Below are 21281 nucleotides of genomic sequence, written 5' to 3'. Positions count from 1 at the left end.
TTCCAAAATATTTTTACTATATTTAGCATTAAACTCCAGAGTTAACATGCTTTCAATACACAAACGCACCAATTTTGTGACTGTCCATGCCAGTCATGGATCATAATTATCTAAAACATTTTGGTCTATAGCAATCCTCACTTCTGAGCAGCTTTATCGTTCCTAAATATGGAAATAATATCAACTGAATTTCAAAGCTGACCTGACTGTCACCGACAAACACTAAGCTAGACTCCCAGAGCTAATACAAACACAACAGAAGAAGATCTGATAGAATTCCTCCTTAAGTACCAACAATCTGAACTAATTATCAGAAAACATCTAGCAAATATATGTACTTAAAATTAAGAATCGAGAGCAACCGCACAGGTATAATTTATGACTATTTCAGATATACCAAACTACTTCTAAGTGTATTTTAATTTCTACTCATACATGCAAATATAAATAGCAACTTAAATCTGGTTTTGATTTAAGAGGTCTGCATCCACCTCTACCTTGAACTTCACATGGTTGTGGCTTCAGCAACTGGTTCCTCTGCTATGGTATCACCTTGGCCTTAGGAGGCCTCCCTCGACCGCGACCACGACCGCGACCTCGACCACGGCCACGCAACTTAGTTTGATCTTCAGAAGCTGGTGCCTCTGCTATGGCATCACACACCTTAGGCCTCCCTTGACCGCGACCTCGACCTCGACCACGACCTTGACCACGCAACTTAGCTTGATCTTTTATCTTTAATTTCTTTTCACCACCATACAACTTAGCTTGATCTAACTTCTCTTCTTTTTTCTTTAACTTCTCTTCTTTTTTCCTTGACTTTTCTTCTTCTTTCCTTTCTTCTGACTCCTTTAATTCCTCTTCACATTGTTCAGTATCTTGATTTACCTTACGAGGCCTCCCTCGACCTCTAGTTTGACCATTCTGTTCCTTCTTCTTCTTGTTTTTGGTCACTCCTCGCTTAAGCAGCAAGGGTTTCTCTTGGCAATTTGAATCAGATTCTGACTTACGAGGCCTTCCTCTCTTTCTCTTTGGTTGCATCTCCTGAAGACCATCAGAGTCAGACATTGGGTTCTCATCAGAGTTTCCATTAGTATTTCCTTCATTGTAGTCCTGAGGACGCTCGTCATCATCTCCATTCGCACAAACTAGTGCAGTCGTTATACCCATATCAATGTCGGTCGATATTTGATGTGGCACCTGTGTTGGTGATGATGATTCTATTCCTGGACCTGTAGATATTATGCACTCTGGTGACCCTTCTGCACAAATTTTGCTCCTTACCATCTGCAACAAATGAATTTTAACAGTAAATATTCATTCTAACTATTTTTTTACTTCTTACTAAAACAAACAGCCTAAACAGATGCAGATTACAAACTTGTGATTAAAGGGACAGGAATGCAGGCAGAGATAAAATATAAAATTTTGCATTAATAAAAAAAGGACTCCGACACGGACACCCGACAAGATACGGAGACATGTATGTCAAAGTTTCTAATCTTGAAAGAAAAAAAGCTAGGTATTACAAAACACAATTTGATGTTTTCCTCATTCTTTAAAGTAATAATTGTTAAAAAATGGAACAGACCCATGTTTCTTTTCTTCTGTTCCGTCGTCAAAATCTGCATAAATGTTATGAACAGATACTGCAAAGTTTCTTTTGATGAATATTGGTTTAGAGAACAAATAAGGGATCAATAGAGTCCAATGCCACAATTAACAGTAAAGTATTGACACTGTTATTTATTTATTTTACTATAATTAACTAAAACATTAACATTATTTATAAAAGATCTAAATTGAGAATCATAAATATTCATATGCATTTAAATTGAGCAATTTGTTTCATTAAAAAAGAACACTAAAATAAGATACGAAAGTCTTTGACCTTCAACCATCCATCTACTACCAAAAGCTAAAACTACGTAATCAAATTAGGTGTACTTTTTTTTTTATTGGGTGAATTGTTGATATCAAATTAGGTGTCTTTAACCCCTCATTGATCATCATTGCTTCAACACATCTTTAACTCCACAGGTGTGTCTAAGATGTCTCTGACGAGTGTCTAAAGTGCGTCAAAATGGAAAGAAAAAAAAAACTATCTTATGTACACTTGTCTAAGTTTTTGATCGATTATGTGTCATATGAATACCGCAATGATGTCGAACACTGATGCGTGTCGAATACGGATACATGCCTAACTAATCCTAGAGTTGTTTGTCCTTCATATTTCCATGTATACAAATTAATGAGACAAACTTAGACCTTAGCAAAAGCACCATCAACTGCCATAAATTCCAAAACAGAGCATAATACCTGAATCTGTGTCTCTTCCAGTTCAGTATGTTCTACAATTCCCTCTTCAGGTTGTATTTGTGTCTGTTCCTCAACACTTCCAATTGAATGATCACTCTCACTGACCTGTGTCGAAGGTTCATCAGTCCCAGCACTATCTAACCAACACAATTGATTCCCACTCTCTCCGTCTCCACGACTACTCCTTGTGTTGCCCCTCTTCCTCTTCCTACTACCCTTACCACGTTCCTTCTCTTCCTCACCATCAGCCGGAGACAAATTCTTTACCATCTGCAACAAATGAGTTTAGTAGTAAATATTCATTCTAACAATGTTTTTACTTCTTACTAAAACAACAGCCTAAACAGACGCAGATCACAGACTGGTGATTAAAGGGGCACAGAATGTGGAGCTGAGATAAAATAGCAACTAACAATGTTATATATTTATTTACTATAAATAAATAAAAGAATAACAATATTATAAAAGATCTAAATTGAGAATTAGAAACACACATATGCGTTTAAATTGAGAAATTTGCTTCAGTACAAAAAAAGAAAAATATCAAAAATAAGATACGGAAGTCTTTCACTTTCAATCATCCATGTGGTACCGAAAAGCTAAAAATATGCAATCAAATTTAATGTCTTTGATCCTCAATTGATCATCATTGCTTCAAGCCTTTAACACGTCTTTAACTCTATAGATGTGTCTAAGATGTTTCCGAGGAGTGTCTAAGGTGCGTCAAAGCACAGAAAAAACTAATTGTTTTTTGACATTTGTCTAAGTTGTCAATCGACTACAAATCATATGAATGGTCAGGGCCGGAGAGGGGTGCAAGCAGGCCCATGGCACACGGCCTCAAAATTTTCAGGGCCCAAATTTGAGTTTTTTTTAATCAATATATGTATGCAATGTTTGATAAATATAACAATATTATAGTGGTAGCCTAGCGGACACATGCGTGGTCGTGTTTTCGAGTCCCAATTTCTGCATTTTGAGTTTTTTTTATTAATGTCGTATTGGTTTCAAACACAACACGTGTCAAATATGGATACATGCCTACCTAATCCGACCTAGAGATATTCGCGCGCTTAAAATTTCAAAATATTCAAATGAATGACACAAAATTAGACCTTAGCAAACATCAAATTCCATAAATTACCAAAACAGCAAAATACCTGAACTTGTGTCTGTTCTTCAACATTTCCAATTGAATAATGATCACTCTGACAAACTGGCGTCGAAGTCTCATCACTCCCAACACTAACCAAATTCATCCCTCTCTCTACATCTCCTCCACGATTACCCCTTCTATTACCCCCTCTCTTCCTCTTCCTACCACACTTACGCCGTTCTTTCTCTTCCACACCCCCAATAGGAAAAACATACCTCCCATTCTCATTACACACAATCTCCCCAGCCTCACACAACCTCTTGAGATGAAGACTCAAAATCTTCCCATGTGCCCACGGCAAATCCTCATATTCTCTTTTCACAAACTCCGAAATAGCCTCCTCTGTCGAGCCTATTTTGTCTTTCAATTCAGTTATTGCCTTGTTAATCATCTGCACTCATAAAAACAAAAACACAAATTCTTCCGCAATAAAATTAAAATATCCAAATCAGTAATGTAGATAGAGAGAAAGAGCGAGGGGGTGCATACCAAGGCGTAAGGAGGGTGAGTGGGGGTGCGAAAAGAATGAAAAAGCTGTTGAAGGCGAGATTGAATGAAGGAAGAGCGATCGGTTAGGGTGGAAGGGGTTAGAGAAGGGTTGAGTTGGGTGAGTTGAGAGAGGAGTGAGTCTCTGAGTTGAGACATGGCTGAGTCGTTGTTGATTGCGGAATCGGTGTGAGGAACAAGGGTGAGGAAGAAGGGTTCTTCTTCAGGTTTGTTATTTTCCGCCATGTTGAGAATACCTCAAAGGTTTTCGGTCTCACGGCACAATTCTCGCTTTCTCAACTGACTTGACTGACTACTGACATGATATGTGTACTATGTTTATATTTTATTTTATAACAATAATCTTATAGTATTTATTTCCTTTCCAAATAAATACTCTCTACGAGTCTTATTTATAAGAAATGTTTAATTTTTTTGATTTTTTTTATAAATGATGTATTTAATATATATTCTAAACAAAATATATTAATTACACAATTAATCTAAAAAATCAATTTTTTCTTATAAATAGGATCGAAGGCAATGTAATCTTATATTTAGTTGATTTATTAATTTAAAACAATCAATCATCTAATCATATCTACTATAGTTGAGATGGCAGGAGTAAAAAAGAGAAATTAGTTGTAGATTTTGAAATCAAAGACATGGGATCCATGAGATATTTTATTGGTATACAGATTGCTCCATCAAAGAATGGTATTGTAATTTCATAGCAGAAATACATTTTAGATTTATTAAAATACATTCTTGGGATCCTAATGCTAAACTTTGGAAAGAAGACAGTGTTCTTAATAATATTGGAAGATACCAGATATTGGTTGGGAAACTGATATTGCTTTCTCAATTAGTGTAGTAAGTTAATTTATGCATTCACATTTCGAGGAAAAACTAGAGACATTCTATAGGATACTGAGATATTTGAAGAAAAATTCAGAAAAGACTTATTTTCTAATAAGACTAGTGTAAGAAATATGTCCATCTTCACTGATGTTGATTGGGCAGGCTCAGTCACAAACAAAAGATCAACCTATGGATATTGTACCTATGTTTAGGGTGATCTTGTGACATGGAGGAGCAAGAAACAAGGAGTTGCAGCAAGAAGTAATGCAGAAGCCGAGTTCAAAGCTACGACTCAAGATATTTGTGAAGGATTATGGGTCCATAGAGTCCTAGTAGAACTTTTGGTGAAAATTGAGCTTTCATTGAAATTAGACTCTGATATTAAAGTTGCTATTAGCATAGCTTATATAACCCAGTTAAACATGACATATCCAATCATATTGAGATTGATCGACATTTGATAAAATAAGTTAGATGCTGGAATCATATGTCTACATTTTGTGACTTCAAGTCAGTAAATTGCAGATATCCTAACCAACTTGAATATACCACAATATTTAATCTCCTATTTTATTGTTTTCTAGGCAACTCTATTGTTCCCTATTATTTTCCATTGTAGCAATTTTCTCCTTAATTCAACTAGAGAAATAATTGCATCCTCACTCTAAAAACCAACGTTAGAATGAGGAATAAAGCTCAAAACTTTCGCCTAACAATAATTAAGAGGAAAAGAAGAAGAAAAAAACAAGAGGAAAAAGAAACAAAAGAAAATGAAGAGGAAGAAAGCTCAAAAGCTTTAGCCTAACAATAATTGAATTTTTATTTCGTTTTGAAGAAGCTAAATTAGCCACTCACACTGGCCAGGGAGAATCGAACCTAGATTTTAAGAGAAGCACATTTTAAAGTTTCAAGTCAACACCATCAAACCAACTCAAATGGATTTAAATGAAAATATAAATGAACTTAAGGGCATTCCGATCAGATCGACAAATTATCATACAATTGTATGTTGATAATTGAGAAACCAAATATATGCAAAATTACATAATTACATGTCTTTTATCTTATTTAATTGTAACACATCCGTCCTTTAACTTCTTTTTTGTGTTTAGGTCCTTTATCTATCAAAATGTGCACAACTTAATCTTTTTTTAATTTTCTTATTAAAAAAATGCTGAAATAATAATTTTATTAATAACTTTATTTTCTCATAAACCACATGAATATCTACGTCCTCATCTTCCTTAAATCAAAAAAAATGTCCACCCAAATACACCTCAGTTGCTTGAATATCTTCACTTCCATCTTCTTTGAACTCAAAATTTAAAGTCCTCAAATCTCAATAAACCCTAAATTTACCAAGCCTAGAAAAAACCTAAAACTTTAAAGAGGGATTGCGCAAAAAAGAAGAAGGGATAGCACCACATTCATCCTATATTCCACATCCATACTTTTCTTCATCATTGTTAAAAGTTTATCTCCCTGTAAGAACATAAATCCACAATAAGTTAAAAGTTTATCCTAATATAAAATGACAATTATCTATGTCAAAGGAAAGACTTCCGGTGCATATATGATATCTCTCTCTGCTTTTGTATCAGATAGGGGAGTACCAGCATCCTGCAATAAATCATGTTTTAAGTGGTGTTAGTAATGCTATCAATGACGGATTACGGTGGCTAGCCGAAAATCCGCCATACAACACGGCTTTGCAGCCTATGGCAAAAGTATGACCTATGTTATAGACGTTACGGCCTATGGCAGTTTGCAAAGAATCCTCCATACACCATGGCAGTAATTCGACAACACGGGAACTTGTCGAACAAAATTTGAAGCGTCAAATATTTCAAGCAAAGCATTTATTTAACAAACTTCACCTTAAGTCTTTGAAAGCAACTGAACCATTGCAAGGCAGCTCATTTACTTGTTGTGTTGATGTTGATATGTCTGCTTTTAGAATCAAAAGATGATATGATGTTAGTTCTATCAGAAGCTTCCATTTGTTGCCACGGTAAAGTAAATATAAGAGAGCCATAGATGGCACCGAACAATATATTGTGAATCCAACATCACATTTTGTAACCATGACCATCCAACACAATAAGGCGATTGCTAAAAGACTAGAAACTTTAATATCTGATGCATTTAGTATCATCAAAACAATCCAGCACATCATTCTAAATAAGGTATTACAACATAACCATACAAATATAATCATGAGAATTGAGAAAGATTGCACTATGAATCTTTCATAATCCCATTAAAACACCATTGATTATAAGGAATGAAAAGAGATAAAGGATGCTGCATAATCATGATGCAAATACCAACTCATGCAATGCATAATAACCCAAAAATTAAAAAATGAACACAACACAAGTGAAATAGTAGAAGCGATTATTAAGAAGAAAGTGGGAGGATGAAAGTTGGACACATGACAGATAAGTAGTAGCAGAAATTAAGAGCACAAATGGTCTCATGACAAGAAAGTACACGGAAACGTGAAAATGAAAATCAAAACATATGTGCAAATAGTTTCTACATAGTCCAAATGACTTAGCAGTTAAACTATCCACAAGCAAAACTAATACACATTTGGCAACAGTGGGTGGTAACAAAACCAAGCCTACGACATCATTAAACTGAACCAAAAAGCTTTCAAGAGTTCACATGGTAGGTTATGTTGACATAATTTACTATTTCTTGTGATTCATAAACAAAAATTATTTTAGAAACTGTGATCCAAGCAAGTTCCCTATGGTTTCCCTACCACCACTTTGCTGGTCTGGTTGATACTTGGAATCATAATTTTTTTTTTACAATATTCATGAATAGAAGATAATCTTTCCCAAACTGCAAATTCAGACATAAAAGAGACATATTAAGAGTGTTTGGAGAATCCCATTTTAATTTATCTGAGGCAATAGGATCTTGCGACAGAGCTTACTCAAATAGCTTATGATACTTATAGAAGCTATACGTTCCAGCTTATTTTGATATGCTCTTCAAGATAGCTTATAGAAACAGTTAAATCAAAGCTTATGCATAGTTTATCAGAACAACTTATGAAGCTTTTGCTAAAAATGGTTGATGTATGGAACTTTACAACAAAATATAAGGTTTTTCTTAATCAAAAAATAAAGGTTCTTCTACTTCCAGAAGTTCAATTATAATTTTTCTTCAATCGAACCTGATGCTCCGGATCAAAACATATTTTATATTATTTCAAATGTTATTTTAAAGATTCTTATATGCATCGGGACACGGGATCAGTTGAAGGACAAAGTAATTAGCAGCAAACATTACTTCAATTTGATGACTTGAGCTAGTTCCGAATATCTGAAGCAAAAGAGCAATGACCCGTCAAGAGACATTTTGCCTAGTGGTTAGTGATCCTTACAAGTTACTTCTCCCATGTTCATACCCACCTCTCTCCAAGCAAGAACGGCAGAACAACGATCTATCTGTTTCAAATGTTATCACCTATATATGGTTGTATTGTACACATCACATGAAATTTAGACTAAACTGTAGCCCGAAAGTTTAAAGGCATTTCTTTTATCTATCATTTCCCTTAACCTCTCAACATCTTTGAATCTCCCAACACCAGCAAAAATATTGGACATTAGAACATAATCACCACCATGTCCCTTCTCCATCTCCAGTATCTTCTTGGTCACCCTCTGACCAATTTCAACATTGTCATGAACGCTACAAGCACCAAGAAGCACCCTCCAAATAACATCATTCACGACCTCACGTGGAACCTGCAAAGCAACCTTCTCAGCTTCTTCTATCTCCCTGCTCTCCTAAGCATATCTATCACACAGCCATAGTGCTTGACATCCGGCACAAGTCCGTAATCATTCACCATTTTACCGAAAAACTCGAGCCCCTCCTCGACCAATCCAGCGTGACTACAAGCACTCAAAATACTGAGAAACGCCACATGATTCGGCCGCACATCAGCCTTCTCCATATTTTCAAAAGTCTCCACAGCCTCCCTCATCATCCCAAATATAGCATAACCAGACATAGCAGAATTCCACGACACCAAATTCTTCCTCTAGTCAGGCATCTCCGAAAACAATCTACTCGCACTCTCTATACATCCACACTTAGCATACAAATCAATCAACGCATTCACAATTCGTATATCAACCGCATTAAACCCTCTCTTTTCCACATACCCATGAACCGACTCACACATCTTAACATTCCCAAGATTAGCAATAGCAGGAAAAACAGTCAAAAGGGTAACCTCATTAGGCTCTATCCCATCAACCTCAATCATTTTCCTAAACAAAGCCAAAGCTTTCAAAGGCTTATTAATCCTCGTATAACCATCAATAATATGAGTCCACGACACCACACTCCGAACCAGCATTCGATCAAACACCGACCTCACAAATTCAAGCTGACCCCATTTAATCAAACCACCAATAAAAACATTCCAAGTAACCGTATTTCTCTCCGACATTTCACCAAACACCTGAGCTGCATTAACAAAAAAAACCCCAATTTGAGTAAATTTGAAGCAACCCAGTTTGCACAAAGACATGATTCTTAAAACCCATCTTAAAAACAATACAATGTAGGTGAAAACCAAAACGGGTTGTGTTTAAATTTGCACAAGCATGAGAAACAAAAGTCAATGTGAATGAATCAAGATAAAAAGGGTGTTTTAGTGTGAGGTTGTTGAGAGTGTGTGTGAAGAATTGAAGAGCTTGATGAGGGAAATACGAGAGTGAATATGAACGTATAAGGTTGTTGAAGAAGAGTAATGAAGTAGAATTGTTGCGAAAAGGGTAATGGTGGAAAAGTGAAGTAGTGATGATTTGAGAGTGAAGTTGTTGAAGAGAATGGTAATGTGGTAAAGGGTTATTGAGAAGAAGGGAGAGGAAGTGTTGTGGGTACTTTGGTTTTTGGATTCTGTTCAATGGTTTTGTGAAACATTGATTTTGCAGTAGAAGATGAAACATGGCGATTCAACTTCAAATGTGGCATTGTTTGTTAATAACAATGTTGACCAGGTTATGTTGGAAATTATACTATGGATCTGTTTGGGAAACTAAAAAAAAGAGCTTTTAGCTTATAGCTTATAAGCTCGTTTGACAAAAAAAGCTCTGTTTGGTAACACTTTTTTACCATGAGCTTATAGCTTATTTCACGAGCTTATAGCTTATTTCACGAGTTTATAAGCTATTTTTCAGAAGCTATTCCAAGTAACGTTTGAGCTTATAGCTTCTCACTTTTTCTTCCAATTTTACCCTTATTATTTCATTTAAATTGTATTTTTATCCATTATAATTTTTATAATAAGCTACGTAATAAAGACTACTATCCCTTTATTCCAATTTTTGTATATATATCAGCTCACCTTTTTTTTTTTTTTTAAATATATGCCTTCGTTTTTTTTTTTTACGAAACAAAATACTATTATTCTATTAGTGTTACTTTTTATTTTTATTTTTTTGAGGTAAGTGTTATTTTCTTTATTCTCTGTTATTAGTATTACTCTATTAGTGCTACTTTTTTTTTTTTGTTTTTGAGGTAAATGTTATTTTCTTTATAAAGTAGAAACACTTAAATGATAATAAATATAAGATAAAATTTTAGTGAATAAAATTTAATTTAATTTATAATACATAGGATATATTAAATTAATAAATTTAAAGTATTATTTTAAAGAAAAATTAGTTTACAAAATTACAAATACTTAAATTAATGATATAATTTTTATTATGAATTAAGAATACCCTTTATGTCATTTTACATTTATCAGCTAGTTGAACCGCTATTTTTACCAAACACTTCAGTTAGCTTATCAGCTAAAAGCTATCAGCTAGCTTATCAGCTAAAAGCTATCAGTTAGCTTATCAGCTATCCGCTATTTTTACCAAACAGAGCCATAGTATGTTTGTTTTTTGTGTTTTTGAGCAAATACAACTTTGTTTGAGTTGAAAAAGTCTAGAACTTTTGTTGGTAGGTAACCGGAGCTGGCGCTCAAAACATATATTTCATTCCGTCATATTTATAAGAAAAAAACAACATTTTAAGTTTATTGAATATCTAATGTATTCGGCCTATATAGTGAGCAAATACATTATTTATTTAATGAATTTAAAAAGTTGTTTTTTGCTTATAAATATGATGGGAACAAGTATTGTTTTGAAGCATGGTGATTAGGAGGTAAAAAACTTATTAGATACTAAAATTTTAATACTCGTAGTTTGATTTGGTTTGTAGTAGTGGAGTCAAATTTTTTGAATAATAGGACATCATATATATAAGTTTGTAGTATTAATTTTTTTTAAAGACCATTATATTCATTATTTCTATAAATTATGTTTCAAATTATCGTCTCTCCAAGAAATCGGATTTTTCTGTATGGACATTTGATACATAGACACGAGTTAAAACCCGCAATTCTCTGATTCTCCATATTTAAGGTATGAGATTCTAATCACTAGGTTATTTAGTCGCCAACAACAACAACAATAGTTCTTATTTTTGTACAGTACACACATATATATATCAATAGAAATTTTTGTGATAATCCAAAGTAAGCTCATTTAGATCATTAAATAAGTAGGGAGTCAAGCAAGTTTAATCTAATAACAACTTGAATTAAAGTTTGTGAAAAATTTGCGAGAGCTATACACAATGATTTAGAAATCCTCCCCTTGGAATATCCTTACATAAGTAAAATCAAAATATGACATAGATTTTAAAAAGGAATAGGCTGTCTTCCAGGCCACGATTCTATCTTCTGGAAATACTTGGATGGAACAACACCGTCAAAACCTTCGGTCAAGATCACCTTGTTTTCAGAAATGTATAGCTTCATACCTTCTGAAATGGGATGAAACATAATAGAAAGAAGCAATACACACACAAGTCAATAGTATTGTTTGGAGTAGATTTTTGGTTTAAAATGTTTCTCTATGCAAGTAGTTTAAATATGTTTTTGATTCTTATAAAATAGACAAAAACTTAATTTGAATGTTCTATAGGTTAGGTTTTGATCGTTAGCATGTTACGTTAGTAGCGAGATTAAACTCTGAACCTCCTTTAGATGTCCCAAACTCGCAGCTCAAACACTTGGGCTGCCTTAGAGTCTTGATTTTGATTCTAATAAAAGTTTTATTCGTTTTAATTCTAGATTTAACAAAAAAAATGGTTTTACTCCTCACTAGTATCTTATTGGGGACTAAAAGATGAAATGAAACGGTTTCACATTCAGAAGATATTTAGAATATTATCATACCCTCCAAAGCTTTTCTAACATCAAGAAAGATCAGAACATTAACATCTCGTCTGATTCCTAGGAACAAAAAAGAAATAGAAAAAAATTAGGCAGCTACATCTAATAACTGAAAACTATTAAACAATAAGTTAAATATTAGTTCTTCATAAGATAAGACCATCTTATTGTTCCATGCAAGAAATTTAATATTCTTGAAACAAATTTCAGACTACACAAAACTTCTCACTAGCAAATTTCAAAGGTCTTCATCTACCAACAGATAAGTTATAGATAATTATGATGGGTTATTGACACTTGTTACATCAATTAAGTATACATGTATTTGGTTCTGAGTTACTTACTAACTAATAATGTAGCTACTCCCACATTAAAATTATGGATGATTGACTATTATTATTTGAATGTTTTGAACCTTTCCTACGCAATAAGTTCACAATTTTTACTTTCCAGGCCTTAAGTAGAAAGCAATAGAAACAGGAAAATTTTCATTGGGATTCCACATTTGGTTCAAAGCTAGATTATCAATCACAGATTCACAATACACTTCATCTTTTTCATTAATCCTTCTGTATTTTGAACCTGATTGCTATCCTTAATATTCAAGAAAGGAAACCAATTTGACTAACCATAATGAGACAAAATATATCCAGATTTAAACTTTTTGATAGATAAATAGGATTCTTTCAATAATATATAACATTACCACTTATTACTTCTCCATCTGTTGGTAAACCATGAGAGAAATGAACATGCAATCGTTTCATGCGTTTCAAACCAGATTCTAGAATTGAGTCCAAGTTCCTTTTATATGTTCCATGCACACAAACTGCATATTGTGGAAAAATCAAGATATGAAACAAATCCAATAGCAATACATATTGAATCATTTAGAACAGAATATGATCTGTAAAGACAGTATACAGCTCTTCAGTAGTTATAGAAGTGTGTTATGGTAATCCTGCTAAATGCCAACATATCCACCATTCAAAGGATAATTTGTAGTCACAAATATGTATATAACTTAGTAGTTAGTATGTTGCTAAGAATCATGTTAACCATGAATGAAGTCTATACTCTATGGCAACAAATTCAATAATTATGCACCTGGAAATTCTTCAACTGAAAGGATTGGTTTCAATAATCTTTCAGTTTCAACAGCCTGCAAATCAAGTCAAATAATATTGAATGAATTCACAACCAAATGCCCAATATAACATAAGCGAGAACATTAACCAGATACTTATGCAATAAGACTTGCCATTGTAAACATATAGTAATAGTGAGTTAATGACAAATCAGATAAAGGGCAAAAGGTAGACAACAAAACGTTTTCCATTCACTTCGCTGAGTTAATTTTTTAAAAATATCTTCCACCAACGACAATGTAAAGACAATAGTAAAATATGGTTTAGCTCAATCCATAGAAGACATGATTGATAACTTATTCTCCACATAATGTCTTCCACAAGTTTGAATGCAATTTTTTTATTCATCAAACCTGATGCGTTGACACAAGACATATTTAAAGAGTTTATCTATATTAATTCAAATAATGTTTTTAAGCTTTTTATATGCATACACAAGACCTATTGAAGGACAAAGTAAAATGTGGTAAGTATTATTGTAATGTCATGACTGGAGCTAGCTCAGAACATCTGAAGCAAAGAGCAATTAATATCCATCAATAGGCCTTTTGCCCAGTGGTGAGTGGCCCTGACAAGGTTCTCCAGTGTCCACAAGTTCAATTTCTACTTTTCTACCACCTCTCTCATAGCAAAGCAAAGCAGAACAATGATCTGTCCGCTTCAAATGTATTACTTATATCTTATATTGATATGATTTAGACTAAATTGTAGCCAGAAAATTTGAAGGCGTTTCTTTTATCTATCATTTCCCCTAACCTCTAAACATCCTTGAATCTCCAACACCAGCAAAAATATTGGACAGACATCAGAACATAATCCCCACTTTGTACCCTCTCCATCTCTAGTATTTTGTCAGTCGCCCGCTGACGGATTATCATCAACATTTGTTAGTTTTTAAGCCTAGGATTTTCTTTTAAACTCATTTGGTCTTCTCTACCTCTGTCAGCCTTACCGGTGTAACAACATAAAGATAAGGAACAACTATAACATGCTAACCACTTGACGTGTTGATAGTATCAACTGTTGCATGGTGGAAATAAAGAACAAAATAATATGAGAATAGGGACTGAGCCCTTCAGGGAATGGGAACAATCACAAGGTGTACTCGAGGCACCTTTTCTCTCTTAACAGAATGGTTTACTTAAATGCCTATTGACTCTGTTTCCTAAGCTATTTATAAAATAAGCTATACAACTAGGTTGTTAGCCATTCTCATTTCCCTCTTACACCACTTTACATACACTTTCTTAACCATTGAGTGCCTAACACAAAAGTTATTTTCTCTACTGACAATATCATATCTTAAGTGAGTGTTTTCCATTGATGCCATTTGAACACGACAATGACTAAAGCAAATTTAAACAAAGAATGCATTACCATTTGAATGTGTTACATATTACAGTTTCAATCACTTTCATTATACATAACTTATTAGGCAAACTCAATGAGTCAACATTTGATGAACAAGGTATATTTTACCGTGGTTGTGTGGCCATGGTTTGCACGTATTAGTAGCTCCCCATTTTCTTCTATGAGACTGAAACGTTGCTTATTATATTTTCGAACAGCCTGAGGATAACCATTACACAATTTAGAATGAATTATTTTCTTCAGGAAATTCATATGAAAATGAAATGAACATTACAGAAAAGTGTTCATATTAATAACTAGATCAAACAAAATATTAAAGAAGAAAACTATATTCCGTATTTATCATATTTTTCATACACAATCTATAGGTCCTGTTAAGACACATGAGTACAAGAAAAATTAGGAAAGAAAATCTCTTCTATGATGATATTAATCAACACAACAGTTTTGCAAAATAAAACAGATTACAAAAGCAATAAAAGTTCCTTGGCAACCATTCCGTTGATTCAAGTTCAGAATATGTATCACACAATAAACATGTTTCTGGAAAATAAAAATAACATTCATGATGAATTTACAGATAACAGATGCCACATGAGCCCCGGTAATTATTTAAAGGCAACATAACACAGGCAGAACCAGGTTAACATCCAAGGGCAGACGAAGTCTGTAATACAGACAACATGTATATGTTCCTAGTCAATTTACTAAATTATTAATTTATAAAGTAATGAGTTGCTGAAAGGATGGATCACTAAATTCTTAATCCATAGTCTGACACTCTAACCGTTTATTCAAGAGTAAGACGAGTTGTGAGAATCAATCTTCTATCTTCTAAGAATAGGGTAAGAAAGAAAACTTGTATGGAAACGAAACAAGGATAACAAGTAAAGTAGTATTCAATGTTCAAAGTGTCATCGAACTCGATGCAGTCGTTTATGCTTCATAACAGTAACAATAAACAACATTTTGGAGTCTGGAAAATATCAACAATATGACTTTACTTTATATATTTTTTTATCTCATTAAAACAGAAACCAACAGCATACAAACATATATTAGATCAACTGACCTCCCTGATGTCGTCAATAGTGTGGGATCGTAGAGGAATATTAGCAAATGTTTTCAAATTCAGGTATAGTAAATCATTAACATTCACATAACCATCACTTCTCATATTCAATTTCAAGTCAGATGCCATATGACGTAAAATTCGCGTCCTGCAGATATTAAACAAAAGCATAATTTGAGTGAATTGCTTAGTGCAAGAATTAAGCAGAAAACAGTTTAATTCAGTCATAGTATAGAGTTCATCCACTTACAGGAGCCTACCAAGAGCATCAATTTTATTGTTTCCGGAGCCACTCGGCCCTCTTGTTCTTTCTCTATCATTTCTTGTATCAAAAGCCATTCCTCTGCCATTGCCAGAACTGCCCACAAAACATTAAAAAGCAAAATTACAATGAAAAGGCAGAAAGAAAAAAAAAATAGTGAGAATGGAGGAAGAGTTAAGAAACCTTGGAGTGGCGCGAGTGTAGGAGGTGTTGTCCATTGAGAAGAAGAAGAGAGACACGTAGAGGAAGGAGAGTACAGTGGCGTAGAACAATGATGCTGATGGTGTTGGTCACTGAAGAAAACAACATCAGAATTGAATGACCAATTCCTCTTCCATAATGAGGGGAGAAGGAGAGAAGAGTATGAAGGATTTGGTATATTGCTTCTATCAATAGAGTTTAATACTTGTAAAAATAAAAACACTTATATAAGAGTTTAATTTATTTTAGTTCTAATCCATTCATTGTTAAAATCATAGAAGATTTAGTTTGCAAATGGATTCAACTCTAAGAAAGTTATTTACTTTCTTTTAAAGTTGGAAGTAATTTCATTCAATTGGAAGATTGTTATTTTAACTTTTCATGTAACATAATCTGACACAACTATAATTGTAGGAATTGTTAGAAATTAAATCAAGAAATATCTAGAAGAGTATAGAAGCTTGGAGTTACTCTTTGTCATTAAGAGTTAAAAATATCTATATTATGTAGCACCACCTAGAATAATCTTGTAATCAAAAGAATAATCTAGTGCTGATTGTACACCACCTCTATAGGAATAATCTAGCACCATCCATAGCTAGAAAAATCTAGTAACCGACATTAAGTTTAAGAGCCTATAAAAGGCACATGCTTGTACCATATTGTATCATCAAGTCTTCGACAATAAAATTAGTGTGTGTTCAAAGAAATTCTCCATTGTTCTCTTAGTTATTACTTTGTGAGTTTGTGTCCCACTGATATCAAATTGGTATCAGAGCAGGTTAGGTCCTGCAAGTGTCAGTGTCAAAAATAGTCTAAGTGTGTGAGGAACAAAAGAGTTCTCATTGTGTCGAAATTATTGTAATTAAGCATATTCTGAGAAAGATATGTCAAACAATAATTTCAATATCGTTTGGTCCGGTCCTAAATTGAATTCTGAATTAGATTTCAATTATTGGGAATTTATGATGACAACACATCTTAAAGCTCACAACATCTGGAGCTATGTGGAGTCTGGTTTGCAACAAGGAGCTGATGAACTTGCTCGTAGAAGGGACCAGCTGGCACTATCACAAATTCTTCAAGGAATAGATTACTCAATTTTCGGCAAAATAGCAAATGCGAAGACTTCGAAAGAAGCGTGGGACATATTGAAGTTGTCACATAAAGGAGTAGAGAAAGCTCAGAAATCAAAGCTGCAGTCTCTGCGTAGAGAATACGAAAGGTATGAAATGTCCAATTCTGAAATAGTGGATCAATATTTTACTCGTGTTATAAATATTGTCAACAAAATGAGAGTGTATGGAGAAGATATTCAAGATAGCAAGGTGGTGGAGAAAATTCTACGCACCATGCCGATGAAATATGATCATGTGGTGACTACGATATTGGAGTCCCATGATACTGATACCTTGTCGGTAGCAGAGTTGCAGGGAAGCATTGAAAGCCATGTCAACCGAATATTGGAGAAGACTGAAAAAGTAAAGGAGGAAGCCTTGAAGAGGCAGGTGAACCTCAACAACGTTGCTGAATCCAGTCAGATGGGTGAAGCCAGAGCTCGTGACAATTTCAACAATGGAGGAAGAGGAAATTTCAGAGGAAGAGGTCGAGGAAGCTTTAGAGGAAGAGGACGTGGCAACTTCAACCAATGGAGAGACAACAATTACAACAATTTCAATCCATCCCATCAAGGAAAAGGTGGAAACAATTTTGGTTCCAATAACCGTGGCAGAGGAAGAGGTTATTACAACCAAGAGAGAACAAATAATGGTTGTTTTAATTGTGGAAAGTATGGGCACAAAGCAGCTGACTGCAGATATAAACATCAAGCAAATATGGCAGAGAATTCATATCAACATTTTGGTGAGTCTTCTCAAAATCAACATAGTTTATTTTTAGCAAGCAATACACTTTCAGAAGAAGAAAATATTTGGTATTTGGACAACGGGTGTAGTAATCACATGTGTTGGAAAAAAGAATTATTTTCTTCTCTGGACGAAACGGTAAAATCTACCGTGAAGTTTGGAAATAATTCAAATATTCCAATTGAGGGGAAAGGCCAAATTGCTATCAGATTGAAAGATGGATCGCAAAATTTTATTGGTGATGTTTTCTATGCTCCCGGTCTTCATCATAATCTCTTGAGCATGGGACAGCTGTCTGAGAAAGATTACAACATGCAGATTCACAAAGGCTATTGCACGTTGATTGATGGAAATGGGAGATTCATCACAAAGGTAAAAATGTCTCCTAACCGCCTATTCCCTCTAAGAATTCAACATGATCAATTTCCTTGCTTGAGTTCAATAATTCCAAATGATGATTGGTTGTGGCACATGAGATTTGGTCACTTTCATTTTTCTGGATTGAATTATCTGTCACGAAAAGAATATGTTTCTGGTCTGCCTGTTGTGAAAATTCCAAGTGGTGTATGCGAGACATGTCAAATGGGAAAGAAGCATAGAGAATCATTTCCAACCGGAAAGTCTTGGAGAGCAAAGAAACTCTTGGAGATCGTTCATTCAGATTTGTGCTCGGTTGAAATACCAACACCTGGTGGATGCAGGTATTTTATTACTTTCATTGATGATTTTAGCAGAAAGGCATGGGTATATTTTCTGAAGCAGAAATCAGAAGCTGTTGATTCCTTCAAGACATTCAAAGCGTTCGTAGAAAAACAAAGTGGTTGTCTAATCAAAGCACTAAGAACAGACAGAGGCCAAGAATACCTCGTCGGCACAGATTTCTTTGAGCAACATGGAATCCAACATCAATTGACAACAAGATATACTCCTCAACAAAATGGAGTAGCTGAAAGGAAGAACAGAACAATCATGGATATGGTGAGATGTATGCTGAAAGCCAAACAAATGCCAAAGGAATTTTGGGCAGAAGCAGTTGCTACTGCAGTTTATATTTTGAACAGATGTCCAACAAAAAGTGTTCAAGAGAAGACTCCCGAAGAAGCATGGAGTGGAAGGAGGCCCTCAATCAGGCACCTCAGAGTTTTTGGATGTACTGCTTATGCTCATGTACCAGATCAAATCAGAAAGAAGTTAGATGATAAAGGCGAGAGATGTATTTTTATTGGCTACTGCTCAAATTCAAAGGCCTATAAGCTTTACAATCCAGAGACCAAGAAGGTGATCATCAGTAGAGATGTGACATTTGATGAAGGAGGAATGTGGAATTGGTCATCAAAGTCACAAAAGGAGCCGATTGTAACTCCAAATGATCATGAAGAGGAAGATGAGCATGTAGATACAACACCTGATGAGCCTGATGAGCCAGAAACATCGAACAGAGAAAAAAGGAATCGAAGATTACCAGCTCGGCTACAAGACTGTGTTTTGGGTACCGACAATGACCCATCTGATGAAGAGATCATTAACTTTGCTTTGTTTGCAGATTGTGAGCCAGTTACTTTTGAAGAAGCCTCGCGTGATGAAAATTGGATAAAAGCTATGGATGAAGAAATCAATGCAATTGAGAAGAATAAAACATGGGAGCTGACTGAATTACCGCCAGACAAGAACCCAATAGGAGTGAAGTGGGTGTACAAGACAAAGTACAAACCCAGTGGTGAGATTGATCGCTATAAAGCGAGGCTGGTGGCTAAAGGCTACAAACAAAAACCAGGTATTGATTATTTTGAAGTATTTGCTCCTGTTGCGAGATTAGATACAATTCGCATGCTTATTTCACTCTCAACTCAAAATAACTGGAAAATACATCAAATGGATGTTAAGTCTGCATTTCTTAATGGTACTTTGGAAGAAGAAGTGTATGTTGAGCAGCCTGCAGGATATGTGGTTAGAGGAAAGGAGGATAAAGTATATAGATTGAAGAAAGCATTGTATGGCTTGAAGCAGGCGCCAAAAGCATGGTACAAAAAGATTGATTCTTATTTTATTCAAAACGGCTTTCAGAGATGTCCATTCGAGCACACACTCTACATCAAATTCATTGATCCTGGAGATGTTCTTATTGTGTGCCTCTATGTCGATGATCTGATATTCACCGGTAACAATTCAAAGATGATCGCTGAATTCAGGGAGGCTATGATAAGTTATTTTGAAATGACAGATTTGGGCCTGATGTCCTATTTTCTCGGCATTGAGGTCATTCAACAGAAGGATGGAATCTTTATCTCTCAGAAGAAGTATGCAAGTGATATTTTGAAGAAATTCAAGATGGAGCATTCAAAGCCAATTTCCACGCCGGTTGAAGAAAAGTTGAAGCTGACAAGAGAAAGCGATGGTAAAAGGGTAGACTCAACTCATTACAAAAGTTTGATTGGAAGTTTGAGATATTTGACTGCAACAAGGCCAGATATAGTATATGGAGTTGGTTTACTTAGCAGATACATGGAGGATCCGTGTGTTAGTCACTTGCAAGGAGCCAAGAGGATTCTTCGTTATATTAAAGGTACTCTGACCGAAGGAATTTTTTATGGCAATAATAGTGATGTGAAGCTTGTTGGATATACAGATAGTGATTGGGCAGGAGATACAGAAACAAGAAAAAGCACGTCAGGGTACGCATTTCATCTAGGAACCGATGCAATATCATGGTCTTCGAAGAAACAACATGTGGTCGCTCTTTCAACAGCAGAAGCAGAATATATAGCAGCAACCAGTTGTGCTACTCAAACAGTGTGGCAGAGAAGAATTTTAGAAGTGATGCATCATGAGCAGAACACTCCTACAAAGATATATTGTGATAACAAGTCAGCAATTGCATTGAGCAAAAATCCAGTTTTTCATGGACGGTCCAAGCATATTGACATCCGGTTTCACAAGATACGAGAGTTAATTGCTGAGAAAGAAGTGGTGATCGAGTACTGTCCCAGTGAAGAGCAAATTGCAGATATTTTTACAAAGCCATTGAAGATTGAGTCATTTTACAAATTGAAGAAAATGCTTGGAATGATGAAAGCTTGATTTAAGGGAGGCAATGTTAGAAATTAAATCAAGAAATATCTAGAAGAGTATAGAAGCTTGGAGTTACTCTTTGTCATTAAGAGTTAAAAATATCTATATTATGTAGCACCACCTAGAATAATCTTGTAACCAAAAGAATAATCTAGTGCTGATTGTACACCACCTCTATAGGAATAATCTAGCACCATCCATAGC

At 34.7% G+C, this 21281-nt stretch overlaps 2 protein-coding genes and 1 pseudogene across 3 annotated transcripts; all 3 read right to left on the bottom strand.

Moving 5' to 3' along the window:
* Window positions 1–159: 159 nt before the first annotated feature.
* Window positions 160–4298, bottom strand: LOC25493003 (uncharacterized). Its single transcript, XM_013601377.3, has 4 exons — window positions 3965–4298; window positions 3480–3866; window positions 2320–2589; window positions 160–1287 (listed from the first exon to the last, which is right to left on the bottom strand). The coding sequence occupies exons 1-4, from the start codon at window positions 4205–4207 to the stop codon at window positions 541–543; spliced, it is 1647 nt and encodes a 548-aa protein (XP_013456831.1). The 5' UTR covers window positions 4208–4298; the 3' UTR covers window positions 160–540.
* Window positions 4299–7888: 3590 nt separating this feature from the next.
* On the bottom strand, window positions 7889–9854 carry LOC25493001 (pentatricopeptide repeat-containing protein At1g09220, mitochondrial-like; annotated as a pseudogene).
* A 1576-nt stretch (window positions 9855–11430) lies between these two features.
* On the bottom strand, window positions 11431–16377 carry LOC25493000 (tRNA 2'-phosphotransferase 1). Of its 2 annotated transcripts, XM_013601373.3 has the most exons (8): window positions 16126–16374; window positions 15931–16038; window positions 15681–15828; window positions 14717–14806; window positions 13197–13251; window positions 12796–12918; window positions 12093–12149; window positions 11431–11677 (listed from the first exon to the last, which is right to left on the bottom strand). In XM_013601373.3, the coding sequence occupies exons 1-8, from the start codon at window positions 16158–16160 to the stop codon at window positions 11553–11555; spliced, it is 741 nt and encodes a 246-aa protein (XP_013456827.1). In that variant the 5' UTR covers window positions 16161–16374; the 3' UTR covers window positions 11431–11552. The 2 variants fall into 2 exon arrangements, with proteins under 2 accessions (XP_013456827.1, XP_024637154.1); XM_024781386.2 differs by lacking the exon at window positions 12093–12149 and having other exon boundaries at window positions 16126–16377.
* Window positions 16378–21281: the final 4904 nt, after the last annotated feature.

This window comes from Medicago truncatula, chromosome 4 (assembly GCF_003473485.1).
Source record: "Medicago truncatula cultivar Jemalong A17 chromosome 4, MtrunA17r5.0-ANR, whole genome shotgun sequence".
NCBI classification, from domain to species: domain Eukaryota; kingdom Viridiplantae; phylum Streptophyta; class Magnoliopsida; order Fabales; family Fabaceae; genus Medicago; species Medicago truncatula.
The sequence above is the reverse complement of the archived record's forward strand: the minus strand, read 5'-3'. Positions and strand labels throughout refer to the sequence as shown.